This window comes from Vigna radiata, chromosome 9, assembly GCF_000741045.1.
Source record: "Vigna radiata var. radiata cultivar VC1973A chromosome 9, Vradiata_ver6, whole genome shotgun sequence".
NCBI lineage: Eukaryota > Viridiplantae > Streptophyta > Magnoliopsida > Fabales > Fabaceae > Vigna > Vigna radiata.
The window spans coordinates 3,705,416-3,724,130 of record NC_028359.1 but is presented as its reverse complement, the minus strand read 5'-3'; the positions used below and the strand labels follow the sequence as shown (position 1 = coordinate 3,724,130).

Below are 18,715 nucleotides of genomic sequence, written 5' to 3'. Positions count from 1 at the left end.
AACACAATTGTTACCGACCAAGACAAACGAAAGGCAAAATAACCATATTACCCTTGCGACTGAGGTGTAATAGTTACAACTGAATAAAAAAGCCCACATATCACACATACATAATCAAGCCAACTGATAAGATATAATGTGTATGATACGAGGAAATAGATTAAAAAAAATTAGTTGTTAGTTAGGTTGCTAGATTGAGTGAGTCTTTCTTTATATATTAGGGGGGTCTGTGTAGGTAGCGGGATTTTTTGGACGTTTAGAGAATTGTTGATAGGATTATTACCATCCTGTGAAGGGAACTTTATCCCTTGGAGACATTCTTCCTATTCTTGGTGTCTAGAATCAATAATACCAGACCTTTCAATGAGCTTTGGTGTTTTACAGTAGTTTTCTTAGGTTTCTCTACATAGGAACCTAAAAAATGGTTAGACCTACCAGATAGAGGAAGAGGTGGAAGCATGGAAGGAAGCATAAATACTTTAGAGATAAGGGTCAACAAATAGGAAGAGCCATGACTAAAAAAGAAGAAAATAGTATGTAAGAAATAAAGGAAATTGTCCAAGAAATAAAAGACATGCTGCAAGAACTCAGGAATCAGGATAGGGACTTAGAAAGAAGTGAGAAATTTGTCATGAAAGGAAAGAAAGAAGGAAAAATAGGTATGGATGCTAAGAAAAATAGTCTGCAAACATTCAGATAGGCAAGAAATTCTTTGAAGAAAGAAAGTACTTGGCTAATGATGAAGAGAAGGAAGAAAGATATTCGCATAATAGTAAACCAGATGAGAAGCGAGAAGAATTGTTGAGGCCTAGGGTTAAAACAGTGATGTAGGGAGCAACCCAGTTGAGTCTGTTTATAGGGCAAGAAAGGGAAGAAGAGAGCAACTTTTTGTTAAGACAAAATCGTCTATAAAACTTATATGTTTAAACGCTTTCATATTTTGAAGTTAAATCAAATAACATTAAATGAGACTAGAATCTGAAAATGCTTAACTTGAAGAATAGAATAGGCAGAAACATATGTATTACGAACAAGATTCCCAATCATCCATCAACATAGAAAAGTCTTAGAAAAACACTTAGGAAAATAGCTAGGTTAAAGCTTCCAAACACAACTCTAAACAACTTACAAGTCAAAACATTTAAGAGAATTATGCTAAACGCGTAAATTATTGACCACCATCCAAGCCTCTAGATCTGAATTTGCGGACAGTAGCCAGTAAGTTCCCATCCTATGATAACACGTTGATGAAGATGAGCCATTAGATCAAACTTCATTGTTCCAAACTTGAGAACATTGTTCTCCAACAACATGTAATGATAAGATATAACATGATAGGAAGAAATAGATTAAAAAGTTAGTTGTTATGGGTTGTTAGGTTGAGTGAGTCTTTCTTTATATAATGGGAGTCTTTGTAGACATAGGGATGTTTTTGGATGTTTAGTGAATTGTTGATAGCATCATTCCATCCTATGTGAAGGGACAACTTTGTCCTTTAGAGGCATTTTTCCGATTCTGGGTGCCTAAAATCGATAATTAGATCTTTTCAGTGAGCTTTGGTGTTTTACATTAATTTTCTTGCGTTCCTCTACCTAGGAACTTAACACCATCCCTCTTATGCACTTCGATTCCTATACTCCTCTCGTTTTGAATATCAACCTCAGCATATTAGATGAATGTAATCCGGCTTTAACATGCTTATGGATAATAGACAAATATGAAAAACATTACCAATGAGGTAATGAAGATTCAACTTTTTATTTTTGAATTTCTAATTACACATTTCTGGATCACTCTTCCCATTTTCATACTTTACTGTCCTCAAATATAATAAATGCATATCAATCCATCATTATGTCATTGTCCTCTAACTTTATACTCGTGGAAGAATGCTTATCTGTATCGTAATAGTATCATATTACACATGGTTCTCAGATGAGATATTACACTATAGTCATTGAAATATTTGCTTTAAATGCTATATCTACAGTGTCATTGTAAAAGACTGTATTAAGCAAGATGTACTTCATTTTCGTGGCAGTAAATACTTAGTGATAACCAATAGGAGCTGGTGCTTCCCGCAGTTCTTTCCCTTGAAAGTGGATGTCCTGCATGAAAAACATTATTGTATTAAATAAAAATCAACCTGGAACAGCAATGCTTAAGCAATATCCACATGAGACACATATAATATGATAAATAAATATGGTAAATTTAATCAACCTTTGTTTCAAACAAACTATGCACCATCTCACTACCTCCTAAGTCCGGAACCCAAAACAAAAGTAGATCGACAAAGGAAGACATATCAGAACTACTCATAATATTCTGTCTTACTAGCTCTGTGGTTACAATTTGTATGTTTCTCTCGGTTCTCTCAAAGGAAATAATAAGCAACTCCGCAGTCATCGGAAAGAAATCTTCTCAATGTGGATGAAGTGGAAAAATGAAACTTATACCTTTTATTGGTCTTTGTTAAACCTATTCAACTAGGTATGACATTAATAATGTACGAATGTTTTCCTCCGCAGCAAAAGCTGCTTACACACTCGTTGGTTCCATAACTTTAGTATTGAAATTCTAGGCAGGGACTGTGAGAAAATTGGGGGAAGAATGTCCATCTAGTTGCCTGCCAGATTAATATTCTTAGTGGATTTTATATTATAGCATTCTCATCTTTTCCATAATGTAGAATTTTCATGATTTGTGCTCCATGAAAAAAATCATTATAAGTCAAACGGAATTTGGAAATGAAATAAGTGTAAAACAAATATATCATTAAAACAGTTTTAGCGGTTAAATTCGTGAAGTCGAAGAAGCATCCTTGTTTTAAGACAAGCAAAAAGGATAGCTATGCAAGTTATAAAGAACACTCACAGAAGCAAAATGATTCACATCTCGATGATGAGCCTCGTCAGCACGAATGACTGTTATAACATCTTTCAATTTGGCATCCTTGGGAAGCCTCCAATAGTCTATTGCAATGGCAGGAGCAGGAACATTTTCGATTGCACCACTTTCAAGATCCTTCAAATACTCCGTGTAAGAATGTATAGCCTCCTCCTCAAGGTACCCAACTATTCTATGAGCCACCTTGGGAGAGATTATATAAAGTACGAAAAACGCATTGAAGAAAACTCCCTGTACAGCAAGAACCAGCAGTCTTTCGTACCATTTAGGCTTCACAAGTTCCACCATAGTCATTAGGTGCATTCTTTCATTCTCTGCTTCCTCCATCAATGCTTTGATCCAACCACCACTTTGTTGAAACTTACGGAGTGATCTAAGGTGCAACAACATCCCTCCTACCATGCCAGGGACAGCTGCAACCGTTTCTAGCATCATTGCACGGCAACCATACCGCCTCTGAAATATATGTATAGAAAATGATAAACCACATATTACCTTGAAGAATAAGCATATCTTGTAAAAAGATATTATGAAACTTCATCAGGTAGTCCTTATAAAAATATATATTATGAAATGTACATAACATAAAACATTAATGGTTCACACTTCCATGAATAAATAAGAAATGTAAGTTATCAATAATTCACAACCAAAATATAAATATCAAAAGTAACACTAAACACCTTTCTCATGTACAAATAATGCAATTTTTATTAATCAAGTTTGAGCCAACCAGTTCTAAATAAACTTAACTTATCCACATGAGTTACGAACTTAAAGTTTTAGCAACCCATAAATACTTCTTTTTCCTTTTGTTTTGGATCAAACTATAGGAAATTTCAAAATTGAGTGAAATATTGCAATTCACACACCTGAAAAAATAAATCTGTAGGAATTCTGAGGAGTTTCACGGTCCTGTAAGCAACTTTGTCCAGAAAATTCTTTGGCACGTGATGTTTAGTAAGATCTATCGACAGGTTTGAATGATAAGTCTCCCAAGGCTACATAGGCAAATGAAATCAGAAGTCAATAAGCATTCAAAGAAAATCATAGCCACATCGTTTAATAAAAGTAGATTATGTAGATCTCTCAATCTTAAAATTTAAAAAAGTTGATGAAAATGTAAGTTCTCTGACACATTAATTAAGTTAACAGATTAAATATGATTAGTTCTGAGACGAAACTATAGTAAATAGTAACGTTAGAGGGACACTTTAAATTTTAATTCATGACAATGAATTCTCTTTAAAGGAACTTTTACCTATAAGTTTAATAAAATATTCAAACAATGAATATATAAACATAAAACAACAATCAACGAAAATCTACTCCGGAAGTCAGAAATCAACAACAAGATCCGCAGAAAGAACTCCTCAATGATAATCAATCTTTGATAAACTAATCAACTCAAAGATATTCAGTTAAACCTTCGTTGGTGATCAGAAACAGAATCCTCACCATGAAGCAGTTCCAAGGCCACTCCGTTCCGTCCTCTCTCATAATCTTCGGCCTCGAAATTCCCCAATAACTGGACTCTACCACACTCTTTTCGGCCTCGGCCTTCTCCTTGTCCTTCTCCCGCAACTTCGCCTCCGCCGGCGAAGCCATCGACCTCCTCCAGTAGAAGAGCCCTCCGTTGGCTGCGCCGGCACAGAGAAGCCTCGTTTCCGGCGCCGAATACGCCATCACCGCCGTGGAACCGAGGCCGTTGCAGCTGCGGCCATTGAGCAGAGCCCGCCGAACCGTACAACTCAATGCAATGAACCTCATCTCTCGAGAGAAGAATCGCGTTTTCCAGATACTTCGTTTATGAGAGACATTCCATGAAATGTGTAATTGCGGTTAGTGAAGAAGAAACGTAGCTCGCATGTACAGGGAAAAGAATCACCAAAGGAAGTTAGTTAAGGTCTCATGCGTGTCTCGTGAGGCAGGTTAGGAACGCTCTTAACCGTTGATTAAAGACGGTGAACGTAATCAGCGGCTGTGATGATGATGGGAAAGGAATGGAGGGTGTTTAACGAGCATTAACTGTCACTAAAATGAGCATCTACTTGGAGTGAGTAAGGCGGTAAGAGTTGGGCTACATTCAACTCTAACGCAAAACACGTAGTGCTCCCACTCGATCAATAATAATTCGAGTGATGTCTGACTTTGACCATTCACTATAAAAGATAATTATAAAATGCGGTAAATATGTTTACATTATTAAATTCATTTTCGTGATTTTACGGATATGCTTTATTTAATGCACAATATTTACGTTAATGTTGTTTATCTTAAAATAAAAATTAATTTTATATGATAATAGTCTTGTTCTAGGTTGTATTTTGGAAAGAAATTGCAAAACAGACACATAACTAAAGTTTTATGCCAATCAACGTGGTACAATATATAATTAGTAGAAGTAAACAGATGGTCAAACTTAATTTTATTTTCATTTTTTACTACAAGAAAGGAGAAGATTTTTTAACCCTTTTTACATTTTTCCCCTGTGCTAATTAGCTGGTCTTCGGAGCCATGCTACATAAAAAACAAACAACTCTACCTCTCATTCTCTCATATTTTATTCTGTATCACTATTGAAAAAATATTGTTTAACGTCGGTTATTTTAAGTTTTTAATGTCAGATTCCGAACCGACGCCTAAAATGGGTGACGTTAATAGGACGTCGGACCTTATAGGTTAGACATCTATATAGACGTCGGACCTTATAGGTCAGACATCTATATAGACGTCGGATTATGTAGGTCAAACGTCTAAACTGTTGTCGTACTTGATAGGATCTTTCTTCGCTTGAGGCTTCTCGAGTTGCTCCTGGTTCATGGTGATTCGAGTTTACAACTTTATAGTTTTGTTGAAGAGAATGTATTGTACATTTTTTTTTTGTATTGGATGATTTTAATAATGTAGTGGAGGGGATTGGAGGAGTGCAAAATGCAAGAAATCGCCGCCCAAGAATGCCGCCCAAGGATACGAGCAAAACTACACAAAAATTCAACGAAAACGCATTTTAATCGGTTCAAATGAAAGGTAATTCATCAAAGAGTAATGTAATCAGAGTAAAATTAATTTTAAACGGTGCAAAAGTGAGAAAACGAACCTAAAAAACATAGCCCGTGGAGGGAAAACACGAGAAAGATGATGAACAATGAGTGCGCGTAACTGCTGCCTCACGTTCACAGTGCTTTAATGCAGACATTTAGAAGTCAGTTCCCCCCATAACAACGTCTACAGAAGTCAGTTCCCCTTACAACAGACGTCTAAAGTGCTTTAGAAGTCGAAGTGGCGGGATCAGACGTCTAAATGCAGTCAAAAAGTGACTTTTTAAATTTTTGGGCTGAGTATTTAGAAGTTGGTTCCCGCCATAACAAACGTCTACAAACGTCGGTTCCCCCCCACAACAGACATCTAAAGTCAAAAAGTGACTTTTTAGATTTTTAGGCTGATGATTTAGAAGTCGGTTTGCCCACAACAGACGTCTAAATGGCTTTAGAAGTCGGGCTCCCTTATAGCCGACGTCTAAATAGTTGTTTTATTTACGAAAAATGTCACCGGTCATTTTTTTACGTCTAATATTCGAGAATCAGACGTCTAAAGGGTGACGTTAAAGGCCTTTTTTGCACTAGTGTATGACTCTAATATTCATTTTGAAGAACTTTATTTTGTAATTTCATTTGTTCTATTTATGTGGCAAATTTATTTAACAATTTTGGGTTCAAAATTGGATTCATTGAATAAAAAATATTGAGAAAATCGTCTCAGTTGATGTTTTGTGGACATAATATAAAGGCTTAATACCTCCCTTGGTCCTCGTATTTGTGTGAAAATCTCAGTTCGGTCCTCAAGTTTTGAACTGTCTCAATTGGGTCATAATTTTTGTAAAAATGCACACATTTTACCCCAACCATTAACTGATCTCAAACGGCATTAAGTTTAGCTGACGTGGTATGCTGACGTGTTGGCTTAATCCCTTCTTGGTCCTCGTATTTGTGTGAAAATCTCAGTTCGGTCCTCAAGTTTTGAGCTGTCTCAATTGGGTCATATTTGAGGACCGAACTGAGATTTTCACACAAATACGAGGACCAAGGGAGGTATTAAGCCTAATTATAAATAAAACAACTTTTAATTTAGGTATAAAAATGATATGCAGTTTTATTATGTAATATTTCTTTGTCTTTTTAGTATAAATAACGTTTTTTTTTCCCTTAATTATGAATTTTATGAATGATAAATGTGTGTGAATTTTAATAATTAATTCTAGGTTAGATGACTTAAATTTTAGATATTTGTCTCAAACCAGATGGAAAAATATAGCGATTTAGACTAAGTTTAGAATGTATGATTAGTTACAATAATGCTTTCTATGATTGTTCCATTGTTTACAAATTTGGTGTTGAGATAAATAGTTTAATTTTCAATTCTTGACAATCTAATGTCAATAGGTTTTCTATAATTTTGATGATAACAAAACAATTTAGGTATCTTAAATGTTTGAACATGCGTAAGTTATTTGAATATTTTGATGTGTATTTTATTGTAGTTGAAGGATTCATTACACCTTCCAATTATCGCAAGTCTTGTGATAAACGATTTAATAGATCATAAGAAATTTAGAATGAATTTCACTTATAAATAAGTTGTAATGGTTGAATCTTTTCTAGATAAAATCAAATATTTGAAACATTATCATCAATGACTATATTATTTAGGTTTATAAATTATTTAAAACAATCGGTACAGTAATTATATAATTAAGGAAACAAATTAATCATAGTTAGGAGTGATGTAAAGATGAGGAAGATGAAGATTTTTGTGGAAGATCAACAAAGATAAAGTGTTAACACAATTAAAGTTGCAATGATTTTCTTCCAAGCATATCAAAAAGACCAAGTTGAAGATGAAAAATATTGGAAATCTTATATTGACTAGACAAATTTAATACAAACTTTATCTTATAATTGATTTGTAAAGTTGAGTTAGGTTTAAAGTTAATTTTTTTTAATATGATATTAGAGTCATTTAAAAAACATGTTTTAATGAAATTTATTGTTTGTTGAGTCTATGGTGTAACTCGTTATTGGACTGCTATTAAACCACCTAAAAATATATAATCTCACATATATATGTCTTTACATTAGGGGGTATGTACGAGATCTCATATCAACTAATAATAAGACAAATATATAGTATATAAGTATATACAAATCTTTTCTTATAAATCAATTTTGTAAGATTAAATTAGGTTTAAAGAAAGAACATGCAGAGCAATCTACAATTCTTATCTTAATGATCTTATGATGTTTTTTTTTTTGTGGGTAAGTTATTTACTATGTAATTCTTCACATTTTGGATGTATACTTCATGAGCTTGAATTGTGTTATTTTTTATAGTGTTCTTTTATTTTGAGATTTCTTAATCCCAATAGAAGATTAAGAAGGTATAACAAGAAGTGACTTGTGTACTTATAAGAACCCGAAGTGATTAATGTACTTGGGTTGTAATAAATTGACTATTTATTGGAATCTCTTTGAAACATAGGAAAAACTTTAGAAATGAGGCTTTGAATAGAGTTCTTAAAACTTTTCTCAAATAAGTGTTTAAACTCTTTTATAGCAGTTAAATGGTCTTTAATAAGTGTTAAACACTTAAGTTTTTCAAACAACATTAGGAAAACTTTTAAAAACAACAACAATAAGACATGCTTATTTTTATTTTAGTTCACTCCAAACTAAGCTATGTCTATTTCTCCCTTAAGCACTCTTAAGGGGTTTCATTAATCTTAAAAGATTACAACACGAGTTTAACCACTTCTAGTATTACAATTAACCCAACTGGTTAGGACAAGTATCACCACTACTGGTATAAACTAGTCCAACTGACTAAATCGTTTAACTCCATTGAGTTCAACTTACAAGTATTTGAATTTACTTTTGAATATGAAAACATGATGTTTTACAAGATACAAGATCAGAAAATAACTCTCGAAGAGAGGATATGAAATAGTACAAAGAGATTATGAAAACTTGTAAAGAAACTTTTCTTTTTCAAAGAAAGGTGTTAGACGATGTAAGCTTAGAGAAAACAATGGCGTGAGAGAATGCAAAGAATAATTCTTCTTGGTTGATATTCTTCTCTTCATGCAGTCCTCTTTACATAGGCTTCTTCGACAAAAAATCTGTTACTCAAAGCTTTGACTTTCGCATAGGAAACTGTGTTGTGTACGGAAGAGACAAGTATAAGGTATAAAGAAAACATTACTATAATATCTTCTCATTTCTAAATGTTCTTCTGATTTTGATGCAGGCTTTTGAATAAAGGTATTATACTGAGATGATTGCACAAAGAAAAAAGAACACAACACAACAGACAAAAGAGTACTACTACGTACATGCATTAAAGCATTAGATAATCTTAAGTATTTAGGCATTAGGCATTATAGGTGAGTATGCGTTTAGGCATTATCTGTTTAAGTAACATATAAAATTTAGGATAATTTTAATGTATAACATTTAGCATTTTTGCATTTCTATCCTAGATGATTCTTGTTGTTAAATGTTATTTTGTTTAGATGCTTTTTTAAACTACAAAACAAGGTTTTTACTTAGACAATCTTTTCTTAATACTCTTAAGTTGTTTGTTTATTGGAGAACTACGTAGTTCATGAAGTGTAGAAAATTAGTATAAAATATTTTGTAATGTTTATTTTAGTTGTTCACAATACAATCTAGTTTAGTCCTTTAGGGTAAAAGTCAAGCTTATAAGAATCAATTAATTGATGAATTTTAGTTATATGTATAATAATTACAACTTGTGAGATTCCAGTGGCATACTATTGGAACCATACTAAATAAATTAATGTGTATTATAGAAAAAAAATACTTAATGTAAATTGAGGAATCAATGTAACATGTAATCACTAATACAAAAATACCTTATAACATTTCTTGTTTGACAACAATCCACCAAAAGCCTAATGTAAAAAATATAGGTGGTTTTTGTAATTAAGATGTTAAACTTAATGTTGATCTCTAGAAAATCCAAGTCTACTAGGCACATGACATCATAAACAGCTTAAATGATATCTAAAAAAAATAGTAAATACAAACTCTATACCCAAAATCATAATTCATATGAAGTGCTTTACAAATAAAATTGATTATGTGGTGCAAGACGAGTTAGTTGAACAAGTGACTCAGGGCTCGTTTGTTAGCCATGGTCATAATGATATACTCACAATGATCATAAAGAAGTAACAAATCCTTGAGTCACGAGGTCTTGAAGAAGATGGAGCTCTAAATGAGAATTACATAGGGTCAAATTTGTATGTAACCTCTAAAATTTGTATATAACTTCCAAAGTCCATATGTAATATGTTCGTAGGTAATGTTACATCCAAACAAATTCATATGTAATATCCATATATAATTACATATGAATATATCTATATGTAATTATATTCAGATTACAAATATATTTGTATGTAATGACCTTACATAATAACAATGTTAAGTTTTGTTATGTCATTGGCATGAACCTATACAAGATTTTCACATAAACATTCTATTTACTTAGACCTGAACAAGATTTCGAATTAATACTCAAATTACACAAACAAATATTTGACATTAATACTTAAATATTGTTTACATGACTAAAATGTCATAAAGAAGTTTTAGATTGTTTAATAGAGTCAGAAATCTAAACATAACTAAAGTCATAAAGAAATTCTAGATTGTTTAATAAATAGTCATACAAATTCTAAAGATAACAAATACTAATAATCATGTAATCATTTTCATCTTCAGGTTGATCTTCTGGTTGATGTTATGGTTGATCTGCTGGTTGATCTTGTGCTTGAACATCATTCTGTGGCACACTTTTTTGTTCATTAATTTGATGTTGAAGAAATTGTTGTGCAACTGCAACTGCCGGAGGCGGAAGGAACTGTATGATGGCACCAATAAAGCCTTGCCACCGAGAAGTCATATGTCTCAACTGTTGTTCTTGGCTTGCTATTTGCATTTTGAGGTTATGCAAGACCTCTGCATTCGATTGCTGAATAGGAGATGCTTGTGTCTGTCGTATGTAACTGTTGACACAGTCATCTTGAATATTGACATTTCCAATGTCGTATACGCGTCCCTTGTACCTTCCACTCGCAGCCTCTAACCTACATCGATTCCTCAATCTTTCCTCCTCTGCAGGGTCTAGGGGACTAGATGTTGATGCAACAACAGATGCAGTCTCAGATATTACTCTAGAAAATCTTGTTTGAAATTCTTCCTGTTAAATGAATAAATGTTTACATTAAATGCAACTAAGGTTAAAAACGTAATACAAATGTAATAAAGTTAGTAGAAACTAACATGTGTCCGCCTAGACCTTTCATCAATAAATTCTTTTGTTGAGCAATGAATATGTGTCTGCTGGCAGATTTCGTCAACATGCACTGAGCGACCAAGGTCTTGTGACTGCAAACAAAATATGACTTATTAACAATAATGAGCATACTTTATATAAGTAGAAATAAAAAAAAAAATGAACATGTAATACCAAATGAATAGCATGGTCATTCACACTAATAGATCCCCCAATGTGCAAATTGCCACCCTTCTCAGATGTTCGATTCTTCTTGGCCATATCAGACTTTTGCCTATAAAGTGGCATGTTCCACTTCTCTAGAAGACCGTTCCAAACATTATCCCCCATCCAATTAGGTTTTTTTCCTTCTTTTCGAGCCTTTTTAAACATCTTTGCCAATCTATGAGATGCCTTAAAATGAAAATTTCTTTTCACCTTTCCTTCATCTTCAATCTTCCATGAAACCTTTTTCTATTATTACAATTAATAGGTTGTTAGCTTTATTGAAAAAAAGACACAAAACAAAAAGCTATTAACCATGTACAATATGAGCAAAACGCTAGCACTCACAAACTAAACCACCCCAGAAGTGAAATTTCGAACAGAATTAAAGTGCTTACTGCCACTCAACACAGCCAACCATATGAAAGAAAGATTTATAAAGAAAGCCAACTGCTGTGAAATAAGCATATATTAGAATAAATGGATAATGAATACTTACATAATCATACTGTCTATAGTGTATAGGGAGGAATGAATACAAAAGATAATAGTACCATATTAAAGAATGACAATTATCATATATATATATATACACATATATATTACTCTGACAATAAAGGAGGGGGGAATTTTGTGCCTCTAAAGAAAAAGTATTTTAGGTGCAATGCTAGGTGCATGCAAAATCCAAAAAAAATGTAGAATTGGGTGAGAAAGTTGCAAATGAACTATTTGAGTTAGACGCAGATGAGGGAGGGTATCATGTGTTGCTTGCCAACATGTATGCATTAGCTTCAACGTGGGAAAAGGTTGCCAAGGTCAGGAACAAACCTTTCATTCTTCTCCAACCTGCAGCTACACTTCCTTTCTTTCAAGTACATACCAATGCACTTTCAATTTCACCATCTCAAATCTATTGTCTATGCTTTCTTTATTCAACTTATCTTTACACTTACCATTCTGTAATTAATGCAAGGTTAGAGGTAAAAATAAATCTCTAACACCCTGCTTACCTTTTTGTTGCTCCATTTGCTTTCATGTTGGGATAGGTTGGACAGATCTTTCAAAAATTTGAATGTCGTGATCAATCTAATGGAGGTATTATCCGCAATGTTGTTTATTGGACTATTCCAAATTTGTTAAAGGTGAAAGAACACCTTTTACTTTCTCCTGTCCTGTTTTCTGCTAGGGAGACTGCAACTTCATAATACATGACAAAGTCCTAAAGTTCAGTGTTCCGCTACTGGATTGTGACTTTTGTTTTTACTAGCATCACACTTCGCTAGTCAATTATTTACTTCCTTTCTATTTATACAATATTATGAAGAGATTATATTAAACTCAGTTGGATATTGAATATGTTCTGTTGGAACTCTGGGTGGAAATACAAACTGTCTTTTATATTTCTGTCACTTATATTTTCTTTTATCTAAGTGAAATTTTTACTGTCTACTCCTTGAAGATGCATTGCATAAAGGATTGCTTTTAATGAGAGATGGGTATACTTATATCCTAGGTGAAAAGGAAAAATTAAAACTAAAATTGGATAAGAACATTTGGACCTCTCCTTTGTTTTTTGTCGTTCTCTTTGAACATGAGTTATACTTTATGGTTTTAACCGTTGTTGCAATAGGCCCAATGGATAAGTTCAAGATCTATCCATTGGTTGAAAACTCTAAATTCCATAGTGTTTCTTTAAAGGGTTTGTTCAAATGTGAAGCTCTCTTGCTAATTTGTTGGAAAGACTTTTTCTTGTACCAATTGAATTTTGTTGCATATGAAGAAAAGATAATGATAAGCTTAAACGTAAAACTGATCTTGAATATTATCTCACATACCAAACAGACACCACTACTATATATAGGCTCTAAGGCCTTCTGTTGAAGCAACAAAAATAGAAAACTACCATATATGGACTACCTTTAGCAATTTTGTAGTAAAACAGTAGCAATTTTGAACATAACTCTGTTCTCAACAATCTTCCAGATTATGACAAGATAAGTCAAGGTCAATATCAAATGCCCAAACAGAATTCCTAGATTACTTAAGCAGGTATACCTAGATTAAGCACAAGGTAATTCACGTATACAATCAAATTTCCCTATTTACATTCCAGTTCATTACAACATGGGGTTAGTTACAGTCCAATATAGTCTACACATTTAGGAGAGGCACATGGGGTTAGTTACATGAATTTGACTTGGTACTATTTAAATGAAATTAAAGTTTACCTTAAAACTCTCGAAGAAAACACCTTTGTCTGTATTAGGGATTTGTCTCCATGTTAACCATGGCTTATCAAACTGTTGCTTGATGGTGGCTGTGATTGCTTTCGATGCAGTTTTTGAAGGATAAAACCTAAACCAAAATAAAACTCAAACACTATATTACAATATATCCATATAACAAAATTAAATTCTTTCTATACATGAATTTGTAATATTTTTCGTTACTCTCCTCGAACAGGTGTAATCATTGGACGACCGTTGGAACCGTCTTCTACGTCATTCATGGCTGAACTTGAATGGGGACTTGCATCCTCTGTACCAGGTGATGGTGCAATGGTTATGGGAGTTGATGGGTTTGAACCAATATGGGGAGAGAGTGATGACAATCGATCAACATGAACTGGTGGTGGAGAGGGTGTGAAAGTAGGAACTTGCAATGGAGGTGGAACAGATCTACCCGTGGATGCACATGTAGGTGTAGTTGGCTGACTATTTGAGCAAGTTGCAACATTTATTCGTGACAACAACTTCACCACATTAGATTTCTTCCCCTTCCCCTTATCAGATTTTTCTGAAGGAAGAGGAGAAGGGTCACAACCACATGATGCCATGTCCTGCAAAATTTTGCACCATAAACAGTTTGACAACACCACAAAATGTAGAAGAATGACCAAATGAACACTGCATACAACTGAAACAGATTTGTATTTTGACAAAAGTGGAATTACAATAATGACAAACAACCAAATAAGGTTTATTAAGAAAGGATGCAGTCAATGAGCACCTTAGAATGGAATCTAGGAGGTTTATAAGTAATATTTGCAATTTGAGAATCACGAGTTTCAATTATCAATCCAAAACTAATTGCATGGTGGTGTGAGCTTGATTAGGTTCCTTGTTTAACATCTTATAACATTACCTATATAAATAATGGATTGTTTCATTATGGGTACTTGCAAGTTGATTTCTGTTTGTTTAAGATAGTGTCTTTCACTGTTTTTATCAGAAACGAGATAGTGCCTTGATAGGCACAAGTGATTAATCTAGTGGAGCAAAATCAACTAGCACACCTTCTACACCTCAAGCAGAAAGTGGTAATCATGTGGTGTCTAGACTTTCTCATTCTGAACCTGCTGAAAGTTGTCCCTCTTCTGATCTTGCATTAGAGGCAAGAGAGGATAAATATATTCACGAGGATAGTTTCTAGACAAGCATCAAATCTGTTGATCAGATTGATCTATTGAGGGAACAGCACAAGATTTTATGTGGAGAAGTGGCACTTCATTCAAGTGCTTTGAAGAGGCTGTCTTATTTGTTTTAGTTACTTTGATTTCAAAGTGAATATTTATAGTTGTTTTACCTAGTGACGTACTCTGTTTTTGTGGATGAGGGGATCAGCAACTTCCTAAAATCAAGTATTTACGTCCAGTGGGGCTTGTTTTTAGGTGTAGGTTGTTTGGTTATCACCTAAATTTTATAAAAACAGTTCTCATTTGAAGCAAATTTCAAATAAAACTCTGCGTAGGAAGTTGTAAACTCTACCATTTCAAGTTAAGATAGTCTGGATTGGTGAACACTCTTATGGTTAATTAACATGTTCATACGAATAAATTCAATAAAGCATTTTGAACCCAATTTCCACCTGGTTTGTTTTTATCTAGCTCCAATGTCTACTACCATACGACTCAAACTAGTTTAAAAATTCAAGAAACACCCCTTAGATGATATAGTAATCGTCCTTTTTTAGAAACAAAGCCCTAAATGAATATTTTTTTAATTATCCGGATCTGATTTTATGATTGATACTCCAAGGTAGAACTCCTATTCCTTGCTATACTTTTCATGTTCTAAATTTTATCAAATACGGGGAAGTGTATGGATGCTTATTTAATTGAGTAGGTAGTATCTGATGCATGTTATAATTTAGAAAGTTGGATCCGGACACCATCTGTGAGCAGCCCGGTTTTCTTATTAGTTGTATAATCAGTTAAACTTTTCATTGCTCTCTTGGTAGTGATTTTGTTTTATGATGTGAATAATTTGGTAAAAAGGAGTATGTTTTGTATATTTACATTTATTTTATCCATTTACTAACAGTAGAAGGGAGAGGTGGTTTCGCTTTGTGTAGTGGCTTTTTATGCTGTGTCGTTTGAAAGTGACTGGTTATAGCCTTATATCTTCCTAATTTCTTCCTTGATGTATCTATACAGATATCCATCTTCAATTCAAAGCCAGATATAGTCATGGTTGGTTTTCGAGTTCATGTGGGAAATACATCATCAGCAAGTCACATACCATCTACAAACCTTACCTCTCCCCAGTGCTCTGTTGTCAGGTTGTGAGGTAGCTACCCTCTCCCTCTCCCCCCTAAAACTGGTCCGGTGCAGCACACCTTTTAACTCTCCTTACGTACACTCAATTAATGTTGGGCCTAGGGGCTACATTATCCATACCATTCAAATACTGTCCTATTCGGTGATGAAAGGTCCACGCAGAAAGAAATAGAGCAGAATACTCAAACAGATTTAAGCATATAGTAACAACAACCCATTCCACCAAATTCAGCACATTAATGTCAAATGCAAAGTAAACATCAACACATTCCACAATGCTGAAAAATAAACATTATATATATATATAGACACACACACCAAAGTATCAACCAAGCAAAAGACGAAAATAGAAACACCTTTCTGGTTCCTTGCTAACGGCCTTCGCAACACAATCCTTAAACAGCAACACAGTCACCTCAATCGATGCCTGTAACAACCGAACTAAGTCTTGCGAGCCGAACCACAAATGGGCCAATTAAAAAAAATACACGATTAGGGTTCGCGTGTGTGACTCTTTTACGATTTTAGGGATTACTGGGCATTACAGTTTACTACGAAAATGAAGGAAGAGAAGGATTACTTACGGTCTCACCGTCACCCTAACTGAACGACAATGTCTGTCACCGAACCACGAAGGCCGAACGAATGTGTCTGATGAAGGAGATTGTTTCGTGAAGGAGGCACCACGAGATTGTTTGGTGTTCGAGAGAAGATGGGGAAAAAGCTTCGAACTGGTACGAGGGTTGGAGAAGAATTCCAGAAAGGAGAGCTCGAGTGAAGGTTCCACAGAAAAAAATTGAGTGGGGTTCTACTAAAGAGGCTTCGAATTAATGAACCCTAACTTAATTTTCTTATGTAACATTTGTTTCTACGAATTCTCTCAAATTACATACGGATCATATCCTTCCAAATTTTTCTACAAAATTATATGCGGATTTTACATACAAATTTTAAGGCGGTAAAAATTCGAATATAAAATCCGTATATAACTCTTTCTCCCGCAGCTTCACCTCCATTGGCTGCGCCGGCACAGAGAAGCCTCGTTTCCGGCGCCGCATACGCCATCACCGCCGTCGTACCGAGGCCGTTGCAGCTGCGGCCATTGAGCAGAGCTCGCCGAACCGTACAACTCAGTGCAATGAACTTCATCTCTCGAGAGAAGAATCGTGTTTTCCAGATAATTCGTTTATGAGAGACATTCCATGAAGCGTGTAACTGCGGTTAGTGAAGCAGAAACGTAGTTCGCATCTGCAGGGAAAGAATCACCCAGCTACAGTCTCATGCATGGCTCGTGAGGCAAGTTAGGAACGCTCTTGACCGTTGATTAGAGACGGTAACGTAGTCAACGGCTGTGATGATGATGGGAAAGGAGTGGAGGGTGTTTAACGCATCACACGTCGTGACTCGACCAATAATAGCTCGAGTAATGTCTGACTTTGACATTCACATGGTTAAAAAATAATTATAAAATGTGGTAAATAATATTATATCATGAGTTTTTGTAAATAATATTAAAATTTATACATTATATCATTAAATTATCTAACTTAATATTATTTTATATGTGCTTTTGAAGGATAATTAAGTGAATTGATATAAAATCAAGTATATTTTAATTTTATTTAAGTTATTACACTTGTAGAAACTTTTGTTATTTTTAATGAATTTTTGTCACATTTTTTTGAAGTTGTTCTTAAACACGTAAATGATCCTGTAGATTGTATATTCGATAACATCAAGGAAAAAAACTCTAAACTTTCTAAAATTTTATTCAACTCAATTTAGAGTTAATATGTTATTTTTCATTTGTTTCACTGGTTTTTTACCCTTGCGATGTACACTGGATGCTTAACAAAATTTCTATCAAGATCAAACATTTTTTCATAGTCCCAGGCAAATAAGTATTTATATTCATGAAGTAATTTTATCAATTTTTCTTGAATCTTTTTCAATAATGTACTGATACAAATTGACATTTTATCGTCTTTTGTACACAAATTGATATCTTTCCAAGTATTATGGCGTTCAGTCCTTGTAAAGGGTAATATCAGAGTTTTTTAGATATATAGAATAAAAACCATCCTGTGCTATCTTTTTTTTCTTGTGAATTACATGTTTAGAAATTTCAATTACTAAAGTTTTTAGTTGATTTTATAATAGCTTGTATTTTTTTTAACATCATTTTAGAATAAAATTATTTAAATTTGAATTACAAAAAAAATTATAATTTCTTTTAGATTAAAAAAAATTTGTAATTAAATGAATGAGTAACTCAATCTTTTCAATTGCCAACCTGTGATGGATCAAACTAGATTCAAATTTTTTTAACTCGCTTATAAATTAGTCGGGTTAAATTTGCTCATGACCAATCGTGATGGGTCAGATCAAATTGGACCAAATAATCCGTTTTAATAATACTAAATAATAGTCTTGTTCAAGGTCATATTTTGGCAAGAAAATGCAAAACAAAAACATAACTAAAGTTTTATAACAAACAACGTGGTACAATATATAATTAGTAGAAGTAAACCAGATGGTTAAAATTTTATTTTCATTTTTTACTACAAGAAGGGCGTAGATTGTTTCACCCTTTTTACATTTTTTTTCCCTGTACTAAGAAGCTGGTCTTCGAAGCCAAGCTACATACAAAAACAAACAACTCTA

The 18,715-nt window shown here is 33.7% G+C and overlaps 2 protein-coding genes across 3 annotated transcripts; both read right to left on the bottom strand.

Annotated features, from left to right (window-relative positions):
- Window positions 1–1,718: 1,718 nt before the first annotated feature.
- Window positions 1,719–4,997, bottom strand: LOC106772944 (ubiquinol oxidase 2, mitochondrial). The gene is made up of 4 exons (XM_014659592.2): window positions 4,369–4,997; window positions 3,783–3,911; window positions 2,878–3,366; window positions 1,719–2,108 (listed from the first exon to the last, which is right to left on the bottom strand). Exons 1-4 carry the CDS (start codon window positions 4,678–4,680, stop codon window positions 2,049–2,051), a joined length of 990 nt encoding a protein of 329 aa, XP_014515078.1. The 5' UTR covers window positions 4,681–4,997; the 3' UTR covers window positions 1,719–2,048.
- Window positions 4,998–10,567: 5,570 nt separating this feature from the next.
- On the bottom strand, window positions 10,568–17,354 carry LOC106773017. Of its 2 annotated transcripts, none has more exons than XM_022786100.1 (7): window positions 16,636–17,354; window positions 16,408–16,498; window positions 13,919–14,332; window positions 13,722–13,848; window positions 11,464–11,742; window positions 11,277–11,381; window positions 10,568–11,193 (listed from the first exon to the last, which is right to left on the bottom strand). In XM_022786100.1, coding segments are annotated over exons 3-7 (972 nt in total). In that variant the 5' UTR covers window positions 13,921–14,332; window positions 16,408–16,498; window positions 16,636–17,354; the 3' UTR covers window positions 10,568–10,734. The 2 variants fall into 2 exon arrangements, with proteins under 2 accessions (XP_022641821.1, XP_022641820.1); XM_022786099.1 differs by having other exon boundaries at window positions 16,408–16,478.
- Between the last annotated feature and the right edge of the window lie 1,361 nt (window positions 17,355–18,715).